General features: G+C 41.2%; 1 protein-coding gene across 1 annotated transcript; it reads right to left on the reverse strand.

Annotated features, from left to right (window-relative positions):
- Window positions 1–2,106: 2,106 nt before the first annotated feature.
- On the reverse strand, window positions 2,107–11,438 carry LOC141002709 (solute carrier family 22 member 4-like). Its single transcript, XM_073474091.1, has 11 exons — window positions 11,229–11,438; window positions 9,975–10,184; window positions 7,990–8,093; window positions 7,381–7,535; window positions 6,728–6,899; window positions 6,218–6,344; window positions 6,037–6,137; window positions 5,365–5,579; window positions 3,800–3,982; window positions 2,762–2,897; window positions 2,107–2,200 (listed from the first exon to the last, which is right to left on the reverse strand). Exons 1-11 carry the CDS (start codon window positions 11,436–11,438, stop codon window positions 2,107–2,109), a joined length of 1,707 nt encoding a protein of 568 aa, XP_073330192.1.
- Window positions 11,439–12,456: the final 1,018 nt, after the last annotated feature.

Below are 12,456 nucleotides of genomic sequence, written 5' to 3' on the forward strand. Positions count from 1 at the left end.
AGCTCTGGCTGTGCTCACTGGAGGTGGCTGGTATGCATAAAGTGTGTAGTCTAAAGAGTCTGAAACTGCAACAGGTGTTCTGATATTCAAAAGAAGCTACCCCGACAGCCACTCCAACCAAAAGAGACATCTGAGTTACCATTTGAGGTGGTGGTTTCCCATCTGTTTGAGTTGACTGCAAACAGTACATCATTGACTACTACTCCAAGTTCATAGAGGCAGAGGAACTGCAAGACATGCACAGCTGCTCTACCATCAAAGCTCTGACAATCCATTTCAGCAGATACTGCAGACTCACCACTTTCAGAAAGGACGAAGGGCCGTAGTACTCCTGTGAGTAGTTCTCCTACTTCTGTGATATGGTATCTCACACAGATCATCCTCACCACACATGCTTTCATGCAGACTGTGAAGAAAATGTGGAGTAAAGCTTCAAACTTCTCAAATAGCTACTGCTCACCAGCCCCTCATGGGCAGGAGACTGTCTAGTGCTAGGGTGCTCCTTAGCCCCACAGCCTACAACACCATCCAAGTCAACCACCTGCTGGATTGAAGCAAGGTCATCCAAAAACATCACCACAACCACAAGACAGCAGGTTAACCTTGTGACTTTGGGACCTGGAGGTGAGATTAGGATTCAACCTTATCCTGGCAACCAGCCCTGGGAATTGTTGTCCCATTAATGTATATTATGGAAAATGGAAAGAATGAATAGGCCTACAACCGTACCAGCCAGCACCTTTGATCAAGAGTACAGCCAGTTTATCCAACTAACTAATGACTATGTGAAGAGCTATGGACTGGGCAACCATACCATGAAAGCGCAGCATTGTCCAGCCTCCCCTGGACTGAGAGCTGCTCACCTGTGATTTCAAGTACTTTACATTTTCTGTCCAAATTCGCTATGTGTTCAAAGATTGCCTTGAAGAATATATGTTTGAGTTTTATCTGTAAAAACCCGCTGCTACATATTTGGTTTGTAAAAACGTGTATTTTCCATGCTTTTACTTTGGAGGCCCGATCACCTTGTGCGGTAAAAACCCTTTGCAGCTTCATAGAGCTGGAGTCCTGAGAATGGGTTGCAATTTTGAACTTGTATACATTGTTTGTATGTATTTGAAGTTCTTGAATAAAAAATAATAATACTTAAAATAAATAAATACATAAAGCTGAATCCTGTGGCGGAGCAAGATATAGACAAGCCACGCCCTATTCAGTTCAGACTACTGTGGCGTTCATATGCCCTCAGAAACTGCAAAATCCGACGGTCAGGATTAAATTAAATCAATAAACTTTATGAAGACACAACGTAGAATCAACTAAATGAAAACATGTTAAGATTATTCGTAATTATAATAGAATTATTATTTAAAGAAATCATTATGTCAATATATACACATTGATATTTTTATTCACTGTATTGGAAGAAAATGAACAATAAATTCTTTATATACATAACAAAAAATATAAGTTTGTATTGCCAACTCTTAATCTTACATTTTAGCATTGCTCCTGCTGCTCCAGTAGTAAAATGAAAGCTCTCATGAAGACTGTACAGAAAACTGATTCATGATTTCTTTCTTTCCACTCATATTTTATATTTCATTTTTTCATATCTATCATATTTATCATATGCATGCTAAGACTGATTGTCATGTCATGTTTATCTTCTCTAACAACCATTCTTTTTAATCCATGGGAGGAAACCCAGTAAATTACACCTACAGCAAGCAAAGTAAAGTGCTGTGTGATTTTAAATGTCCCTTTTAAAGTTACGCTGATTTCAGTTTTTCCTTTAGCTTTAATGAAAAAAACACAGCCTTTATGTGAGTCCTTATTTTTCTGTGAAAATTTCCAACATATTTTTTTTGTTCATGCTGTATGGAAATGCAATAAACAGTTGTGATTATTCATAGGGTGTCAGTGAATGCATCATTGCAGGCTCTGCAGGTCCTCTCTCAGAGATCACAAGTCATTAACAACGACACGATCCTGACAAAATAGAATAAAATCACATTTTAGAATAAAACCAAGGTTGTGGTGTTTTTTAAGCAGTTATTATGTCGTCCATAGTTTGTTTTTTCATTTTGTTGTCTGTCAGGAGTCTTATAGATGAGTTGTGCAGATGATCTCAGGTGCAGAAGTCTGGTCCTTCGCTGATTTCTTTGGAAGTGGGGTGGAGGCCCACGGCCACCTGAACCTGGAGGTAAGATGAAAAGAGCTGCATTATTCAAGCTCCACTCACAGTGTTGTTGTTTTTCATCCCATTGTCAAGTGTACATAACATCTTGTTCTATACTTTTTAATTTGGTGTATTGTCTTTCATACATGTTTTGAAAATATATTTAATGTTCTAAGTGCTGTATCATATCGTTGCCTGTGATACAGCACTTGGAATTACCATGAGCTGACAACACTGCTGTCGGTCAACAGTGACAAGCTCCACTACTAAAAGCTATTGATGATGAAAATGGTGAGTCAGTATAGTAAGTTCAGTTTAAAAGTTTGTTAAAAAAGATTCGCTTGTACATGTATTGAACACCTTTTATTGGTTTGCAGGAATATGATACTAATATCTAACAGCACCTACACTTGTTTTTGTCACCAGCACAGCTATCTGTGATAAAGTGGAGCAAACCTGGACAAACAGCACAACCCTCCCTTCACACACACACACACACACACACACACACACACACACACACACACACACACACACACACACACACACACACACAGTGAACTGTTTAATCTGACTGACTTCTGTATGAGCCCCATCTGCTGGATGGTGTCAGGCAGCGGCTGTCTGAGGGTCTCAGGCAGGAAGAGGCAGAGTGGAACACTGAATAGTGACAGAGAACCCACGACGATCCACGGCAGGAACTCACTCAACACAACTGGAGACAAAACCAGACCGCAAATCAGACCTGCCTCCTGAAGCAGGGGTCCTGCCAAAAATGCATCTACAGAGTAAAACAGCTGTCATTTCTGGCATTTGCAGACAGTGGATCGATTTTAAATATGTCTGGGAGTGGGTTTATTCAGTCTGTGAGAGTAATGAACGAGAAGGAGCTGTTTGATGAAGAGCTGCAGGTGACAGGATTTAAACCTCCAATTTCTCAGTGAGGTAACAACTCCTTTCCCTCATTAACGTTATCAGGTTCCCTATTATCACTGAGTTTATTTAACTTTGACAACCAATCCTCCGCTATTAAACCCTCCTAACTCCATGCTAAAAGTAAAATGTGACTCCCCTTTTGTATTATTATCTTAATAATGGAAATACAAAACTACATTTTGAGAAATATTGCTTACTTGAACTCTGAAGTGGCCCTCCTACAAGAAAACAATACCAGCAGTAGCCTCAAGCTAAGCCCCTGACATACAGTAAATCCAAACTAGGTCTACAATTGTTGTTTGTTTTTTTTTCAGATAGATATCTCAAAACCTCACCAGATAAAACTAAAACTATCTGTATCATTATATTCAACTAAGGGCAACTGGAAAAACATTGTTGTTTTGTCATTTAGGTGAAGCCAGAGCTACAGCTCCTACTACAACTGGCATGGGTGGTGCTGCTACCAAAATGCTTCTCTGCAGACCGAAGAGAAAGTCACACTAGAGACCATCTTGTGATGGGACCACACCAGCCGCGCCAACCGGCAACATGATGATGTTTCATAAATAAAGAACTTCACACATAGACAAACTGGTTCAAACAAACCATATTGATCATATTAAACTGAAGGTATTTTATATACACTGTCTGTAGTATGATGTATGAAGTAAAGGATCTCACCCAGCTGCAACAGGTATGAAGAAACAGAGGACCCCACTCTGGTGAACATGGCACAAGACGACATTGCTGTGTTCCTGATGACTGTGGGAAACACCTCACCAGTGAATACGTACAACACCCCACTGCAGGCCACAATGGCGAATTTACCCAGCAACACCAGGGTCAGAGTGACAGCTGGATGACCTGCAGGCAGGAGTAGGGCTTTAAGCTAGTGATGGGAGAAACAAAGCATTCTTGAAGCACTGAACCTCTGCCCTGAATAGCAACTGCCCAATCATACCATGACTTGGCACTGCAGGCCTGTCAAGTTTTGCATCTCTCAACATGTGTGGTGTGCATGGGGCATAAATAAAAGAGGCATTTTGTACATAAAGAGTGTGGAGGGTGGCGTCATCTTAGTCTTTTCACCCAGGAATAGATTCTACAGTGTGTTTATCTTCTCTTACATAAACTGCAGCCACTAGCATGACTGACCACCAACATAATTTACAGTAGGATGTTAGTGTTAATTTTAAAGTTGAAGAGCAATAGCTAGCTACATCATTTGCTTGGACTGCAGGTTACATTAGTAAAATCCCTGTTCAGGACTGAAATAACCCCTGTGTCAGAGCCAAGGTGCTATTGTTTCAGGGAAACATTATTTGATCTGTCCTGCACATTCATTGGTTTGGGCAGATTCCACTCAAGAAACTTATTATCTGGGATACTATTACATTTGCCAAATACAGCCTTTTATTCTTGTAAAAGTGAAAAGCCAATCTTACTTGAGAACTGCTTGTGCAGGTATGTTTTTCTAAACCCACTATAATGTCACCCATTGCTTTGTGGAACACTGTTTTGAAGTCTCGAGCATTATGCCCTCACCATTTTGGATCCATAAGTGACCATATTTGGACGAGAAGGTGACGCTGGGGATAATATCCTGATTGGATCTGACTGACAACCCGAGGACACGCTGTCATAGCAACTTGTAAATCACAAGGTATCCATGACCTAAGGATACCCTGCTTCATTGTATTTTTTACTATAATTTACAAAATTATCATCATGGTGTATTGAAGGAGAATTGGAACAAGCGATTGAAACCATAAACTCATTAGGAAACTGTTTACTGAAGTTATAAATCAAGTGAGAAGTAGGGTTATTTTTGCATAAGCTTAAATACCATTGGACTTCTTTTTGAAACCAGTGGAGTCGCCCCCGAGAAAGAAGCCAGGTTAAAGGCACTTCCACATTGGCTTAACTTTTCAGCTGCAAGCTCTGTCAGTCTATGGTGAGAACACAGTCCCGCTAACGGTTTCACATTACTCCACTGATCAGCAGATGATGGTGCTAACACAATGAAAATGCAGCAACGTGCCTTCAAAAGCAGGGAACAGGATGACTGCAAAGTTAATAATAATGTCAACAATGCCAGATCCAGATCCTTGTCAGGCATAGCACACGTCACTGAAAAATCAATTTTGTTGAAACTGATTAACGGTCTGAATAATTTTTCAATAAGTTGAATCTGTATATTCAAGCATAAAGAAACTAAACAGTGGTGTACAGCTAGTTTGTCTTACCGTGCAGAGTTATCTGGATGAGGAGCAGAGCTAGTGCCCCCAGCAGGGCGAGGCTGATAAAGGACTGACGACGAGGAAAACTGCGTGCCAGCAGCCAGCTGGCAGCGTATGCTGGCAGCTCAACAACTGTCATCAGGAAGTAGTTTAGGTAGGGGTTGCCAGAGAGAATAGATATGTTGAATGACAGTCCAAAATAGTTCATGCCAACAGAAAACCTGCAAATAAGAAGGGAGCAAAACTTAAACTCAAACTCTACAGTCATGTTAGCTGCCGCTTGGCCGCATCGTTGCTTACAGCAACAGTATGAAAGTGTTGGGCAGAGGGAACAACACACTGATGATGGTTTGTCCTGAGGGTGGTGCCAGAAGAGAGGTCATGAGGTCATTTTAAACTAAAGGGTTAATCCTCTGAGAAGAGGAATGTCAATCTTAACATTAAATGGTGATGTTATCACAGTAAGAGAAAAATATTGTCTCGGTGGTGGTGCTAAGGAAAGGTCAGAGGGTCACTGGGGTAAGTTGGGACAATGAACATCCACAGTAAATTGGAAAAGGACAATAGGTAGTTGAGACTATTGCTCTGGAAGGATGAACTAATTGACCGTGCAATGCTAGAAAGAAGGAAGTTCCTGAATTGCAGGAAAAATTGCGGTGTAAAGGTATTTGAACTCACCAGATGAGCCACAGCACAAGTGTGATATTTCGAATGTTTGCGGTCCTCAGCAGGTCCAGGAAGTTGAGGGACTCATCCTTCTGGCTTTTTACTGTTTCAACCTGGGGAGAGACAGACACTGCATTACAATAGCTGCTCTCATTTAGTGTGTGGATCAAGGCTGAGGTTAGAGGTTACTTACATTGCTTGAGAGGAAGATGACATGTGGAGCTTCCACTTGATTCTCCAGAGCTGCTGACCTCAGCAGGGTTTCTGCTTCCTGCAAACGGCCACAAGACACCAACCAGCGTGTAGACTCTGGAACCAGCCTGGTGGACAGATAGACAAATACAAAAATGTGTCCTCTAAAATTTAAGTTAAAAATGATTTTGGTGGAAATTGGAGAAGGACTCTAGATCAATCTGGTTCATTCATCTGTGCATTATATACTCATTCTCAGTCATTAAGAGTTAGCACAGCAACAATTATTTCATCGTAAGGTAGACAGTAGATAGAGTGCTCATGTAACAAAGTTTTTTCACTCTGTTCTTTCGTCTGACTGAAAGTGTTCTACATGAGTTTCTTTTGTAGTACGTCAATGCACAAAATTTAGGTTACAAGGGAGAGGTATCATTTCACAGTTGGATCAATTCCTAAATAATAACTTAACACAATATGAAGATATATCTTGAGTGTACCGAGATCATCTTACCACCAGAGAGGGATACAGGCCAAGCCTGGCACAGCCATGATCAGTGACAGATATCTCCAGTCCCTGACCAGGTAGCCAATAGCAGGCAACAGCATCATAGCAGACACGAAGACAAAAGGCAAGACCAGGTTAGAAAAGAAAACTCTGGTCAAACCAGTCAGGGTCTCTGAACCTGTGCAAAAAAAATAAACTGTGTCAGAGAATTAAATTAAGTGTCCTCATGGACCTGTTTCTGTTGTCAGACTATTGAATAAATATACAATACAGCTAAGACAGCTCTTTAAGTATTAATACATCATCCAAGTTAGTGAAAGGTTGACAAATGTACAATCATATGACAACCACTAACATCATCCAAGTAGTGAAAGGTTGACAAGCTGACAATCATTCTTCAGCATTATTGAAGAAATCTCTTTACCCTGTCAACAATACAAGATTTTCTTCAGGGGTTAAAAGCCCTGGCAGTGTATGAAAAGCCAAAACAGACAGAAGAGGAATTTGACATGTGTCATGGGTATGGACAGTGTGTTTTTCTGTCCTCCAATGAGACTCCATTGAGGTCAACAACAGACCAACAACACTACTGCTTACAACCAGTGGAGAGGAGGATAAAAGTCAGCAGTTACAGTATGATCAAGACGAAAAACCCATACCTAATACAAACAGAGCTACGTAGCCGGCGAGCTGACCCAGGCCAATCATGAAGTAGAGCACGGTAAAGACCGGCCAGGAAGGAGCGAAGGCCAGAGAGATGCTGAAGACACTTTGCATAGCCATAGAGCCAAACAGTACAGGCTTCCTACCAAACCTGAAGTTAAAAAATACAAGAGAGAACAGAGAGAATACAAGAATAGAATGGTGTCAGCCACAACAGTAACATACTGTATAATGGTGTGTATTAAGTAGATAGACACTGAAGTAGGAAGATATTGTTGGTGCCTAGTAGCACGATGGTCATCCATGTTAACAGCAAGCCATGAAAGCTTCTTGTTTTTGAATGTGCAGGATATGTACATGGTGTAGATTTCTAGATTCTAGGTTAAACATTAAATCATTCAGCTGACAAAACATCAAAATTACTTTGTTGAGTATTTGCCATAAATTTCCTTTTTCCACAAACTGTACCAGACCTTCATCTCTTTTAGTCAGTGCTTGGTCAGCTGACAGCTAACTATCAGGCATACTTTGGCTAAACATTCTCCCTCTGTTAACTCCATAGTAGCTGAGAGGAGTGGCCAGCTTGAACTGAAACTGAAAAGTACCGGTCAGAGATCCGTCCAGAGATGAAGCATCCGCTCAGTCCTCCGAAAAAGTAGACAAGAGAGGTCAGAGGCTGTTTCCACTGGTCGCTGCACACCAGGTTAAACTGGAAGACAACGGACATATTGACATTCTGCAGCAGACATTAACAAAAGACACATAGACACTGAAATTCAAAGCAAATATGGGAATGAGTCAGGTATTCCTTTGACCTGGTCTATCTTTGCTTGTTTTTTCTTTTCTTGTACTCATGATTATCCTGAGTCAGTTTGTGCTGAGTCTCTGTTCTTCTCAGTCTTGAGAAGTTTCTGAACTCATGTTTCCTGCTTGAGCTGATTGGTTCTTCCTCTGATCTCAGTCCACCAGCATCCAGTTTGTCTCAGACCCATTCTAGAGGGTATTACTTCTCTTGGGATGGTCCTCCAGTGGCCATCTCCTCCGAGCCCTGCCATCATGAATCAAACTCCCTTGGGCCTGGTCTTCCAGGGCTGGGCCTTATTGTCCTGCTAATCAGATTCTGTTCATTTAGCAGTCATATTTGTTGAGACAGTCCTCCAGTGTCCTGTTCCAGTGAGCCCAGTCCTCCAGTGTGCATCTCCTAAGTACCATTTCTCTTCAGTCCTTCCCCTTGGTGCACTGGTCTTCAGATTCTCAGATTGTGGTCCTACATTCTTAGTCTTGTCTTGTCAGTCAGCTTTCCTAACTCTCTCCGCACTAAAAGGTAACTGTGACTCCTGTTACTCTGTGCTATGACTACCACAGCAAGCCGAGTGCAAGGTTCAGATAAGTTATTTACAAGGAAAACTGTTAAAAACTAACTTGCATCGAGGGGTATACTTCTGTTTGCATTAAAGTAATATTGTATACAAACTGCGGTTTGCATTTTTATATTATTATGTTAATAATGGAAATAAAGACCTAACATTTTCAGAAATATTGCACTTTCTTGTAGTACTTGAACGCTGAAGTGGCCCTCCTACGAGATGACAAATGAGACCCCTGCCTTAGAGCCAGGTCCTCCACCATGTAACTCCAGTGACCCCAGTGCTGCAGTGCCCTGCTTCTCAGAACCTGGTTCTTCATTATCCAAAATCTTATAGGCAGTCCTCCAGTGTCTGGTGCCTCCAAGCCAGGTCTGTAGTGTCCAGCTCTTCAGTCTGGTCCTCCAGCATCTGGTCCCCTCCTGTCCAGACAGCCTCCAAGTTGCCTGGTTTTAGCTGGGCTGTGGCGTCAGCTTGCCTCTGGACTGTTTTTTCTCCTGTGGGCTGGGCTGTCCTCCTGAGCTGTTCTTGTGCCAAAAGTTTGCTTACCCAGTGATGATATGCCTTACAAATGGAAATAGACCTAATGCCTCAAAGGATTACAAGTACATAAATCACATTGTGTTGGGGAGTGTGATTGCTGTGATTCCCTCAGTCTGCGCCTCACTGCCAAGTTTTCATGGTATTTGAGCCCTCCTTGTTTTCTTGACTGTCTGTTTACATGCATTCTTTCCTATGACTCAAACTCTGTGTATGAAGACTTTCCGCTGTTTCTGACATTTTCCGTCAAAGTTGTGACTGTAGAGCCTCATTTAGCTCAAAATGTTTGAAAACTTTGAGAAGTGCATTGGGACAGAGAGGTAGCCTGGTCCAGGAGAGCACAGCCTTTGTTTTTATTTAACTTTTGGGATAAAAAGTGACTTTAACTTCACTCTCACCTGTCTACAGCAACGAGCTGCAAGGGTCCACCATATACTACAATTCTAAATTGAGGGGATATACATTTTACCTCATGACAGTACAGAGAGAAGATGGCAAAAAGAAAAGATACTGCAGGACATCAGAATGAGTATCTGGTGAGGGACCAAACTGAACACAATTTCATGTTGAAATGAGGTCTCTCCTCTTAATGTTTTACAACAGAAACTGTTTAGACAAGTCTGAATTTGTATTTAACATGATGGAGTCTAAACAGTAACATAGGGTAGACGGGGGTGGGGGTGTACCTCAGTCACTACAGTAGAATGGTAGTACTCTGTACTGTAGTTCCATCCATCTTTACAGCCCTCCTGCTTCAGACTGGAGAGGAGGATCTCTGGACTCGATCCCAGTGCGGATAGGTTGTGGACCAATTCCAGACTTCCAAGTGTAGACAGATTCTGCACCTGGTCCAGCTTGTACCGGCTACAACTGCTCCTCTCTGGCTGCTCTGCCACCTGCTGAAAAGGAAATGAAAATGATTGATTTTTATCAATGATTTATTCAAACTTGTGCTGCATGGCACCATCATGCACCCAGGGCAAATGACTGGGATTTAGATTTCTTCAGTCTGAGGTTCTGTAATTGTCGTACTTATAAGACAACGTAAAAGTTCAACTGATGCTGCAAACAGTAGGGGAGTCCTTTATCAAGTCGTTAATTTGATTTCATTGAAAAGACTAACCTTGCAACCAAGTTATTAGTTAGAGTTGGGTTTCCCAACTCATCAAAAACTGACGCTTTGGGATTGTAGGACGGGTTGGCCGCCATTCCAAAGCATCATTATTTAACGAGTTGGGAATGAGACTCAAAAATCAACCTTTCTTACAAATAGCACCTTTAAAGTGATTTAAAGTGATTTAAAGAGATTTCCAAATGATCCGATTCTTTTCAACGGCTCTTTGGTATTAACAAAGTGGACCGAGTCATACTTGGTGAAAGCTGTACTTTTTTATCATTGTGCCAAAATGTCACTGTCTGCACTAAATCCACTTCCCTATATGTAAACAGTGAGATTATTAAGTGTAGCATGAATTGCATTCAAGGCAAGACAACTTTATTTACACAACAAAGCAGAGGGAATATGTTGCCACACTGTGTAATGTTTACAGACATTAGGTCTGGCAATAAGAGTACTTTAGTGCTGCTAAGCTTAAACCCAGTCCACATATTCAAAATGAAATTATATTGGTGCAATGTAAGTTTGAATCTGATCCAAATCCTACCCTATCATTATTCTCAGGATTATTTCACAAAGAAAGCTAGTCACCCGACCCCCTTTAAAAAAGAATAGAGAAAAGAATGATGAGCCGTTCTTTGACAACTAGCGGAAACAAATAGAGCCTGGTTTGCTTCACAAAGCTGTAATTTCCATCAGGCTAAAGAAGTGACAACTGTCCGATGGTGAATAAAAAGTCTAAATTGAGGCATTTAATAATATTTTTCTCTTTCACAGTTACTCCACTTGAACGGGCCTGGTTCCAAATCCAGCTGGTTCTGACCTGTGTGGGGATGCTCGCCTGGATCCAGTCCTGGCTCAGGTTGCTGTGGGTTGGGATGTGGCAGTGGTGTGGGGGACTAGCCAGCAGGAACATCATGGACAGGGTTTGATATCCAAATGGAACGGAGGTGAGACAGAGCAGTAAGGTGACTCTCCTCTGGAACGGACCCCAGGTCCCCAGGAACGCCACTGACGCCTCGTAGTCCTGCATTTTACTGGACTCTATTCTACTTTATTTTTACTGTTACTGTTTTTACAATAGATGTATAAAACAGCTAAATTTATATGACAACAATAAGTACCAATACCTTCTGTTACTCTAAATACAACTACAGATACAATTCTCCCTCCCACCTATGAATACTATAATAAGTAGAAGTATTAAGTCTCTCTGAATACAAATACTGTTAATACTCCTGATGCAGCAATGTCAGTCCCTCTCTGCAGGATCTTTATGGGGCTTCACACCTCCTTTATCCACCTTTCCTCCTCCTCCTTGTCACAACTCCTCATGATGTCAGAAATGGACAAAGAGCAGGGCAGAGATAAACATAGTGTCCCTTTTAAAAAGGTAACTGATTATTGGGACTATATTAAGTAAAATGTCCTGGTGAGGTTAGAGAGTAAACCAAAGCTCTGAAAACATACAGTATGATTAAATAAAGCTGGTACTAAAAACTGTGTTTATATCATTCGTATTTAACACACGAGACAATATTAATGCATTATGTGGTTTTCAAATGTTTCACATGTGAAATAAAAGAAATCACACGTGAAATGCATTTTAAAATGGCATACTGTATTAACATTGACATCAGCTCGAGAGTCCCATCTGTGTAGCTCCTGAAGTTTGAAAACACCACAGCGATCATCTGCCTCATCTCAGACAGTAACAATTCTGCATACAGATGGGAGATTTAACTAGGGGCGCCTATTTGAGGACACTGGACCTAGCTGGGATCTCTGTCAGGGGTCCTCATTTGCTTCTGTCTCGTTTTCTTCTCTAAAAACTCTTCGCACAGAGTTTTGACGTATAGTAAAGTGAATAAGTTGTTTACAGTTTTAGTTTGTTTTAGAGCCACACAGTACCATAAAGTTAGGTTTTTCAACATGAACTTTGTTAAATGGTCAGGAAACCATTTTTTTACGGATTTTTTTATTTATTTAGAAGAAAATAAAGACTTATGTGTTAACGTGTGTTTCATCCTATGTCAGGTGTCGAGTTTACA

The sequence above is a fragment of the Pagrus major genome, chromosome 9, assembly GCF_040436345.1.
Source record: "Pagrus major chromosome 9, Pma_NU_1.0".
Lineage (NCBI taxonomy): Eukaryota > Metazoa > Chordata > Actinopteri > Spariformes > Sparidae > Pagrus > Pagrus major.

Bases quoted from the DNA above. Each gene is read 5' to 3' on its own strand.
- LOC141002709 (XM_073474091.1), bottom strand. From the start codon at position 11,438: ATGCAGGACTACGAGGCGTCAGTGGCGTTCCTGGGGACCTGGGGTCCG. The intron at 7,536-7,989 runs GTACTTTTCAGT...TTTTAACTTCAG, and splicing joins TCTGGACGGATCTCTGACCG to GTTTGGTAGGAAGCCTGTAC. The intron at 5,580-6,036 runs GTGAGTTCAAAT...TCTTATTTGCAG, and splicing joins CTTGTGCTGTGGCTCATCTG to GTTTTCTGTTGGCATGAACT.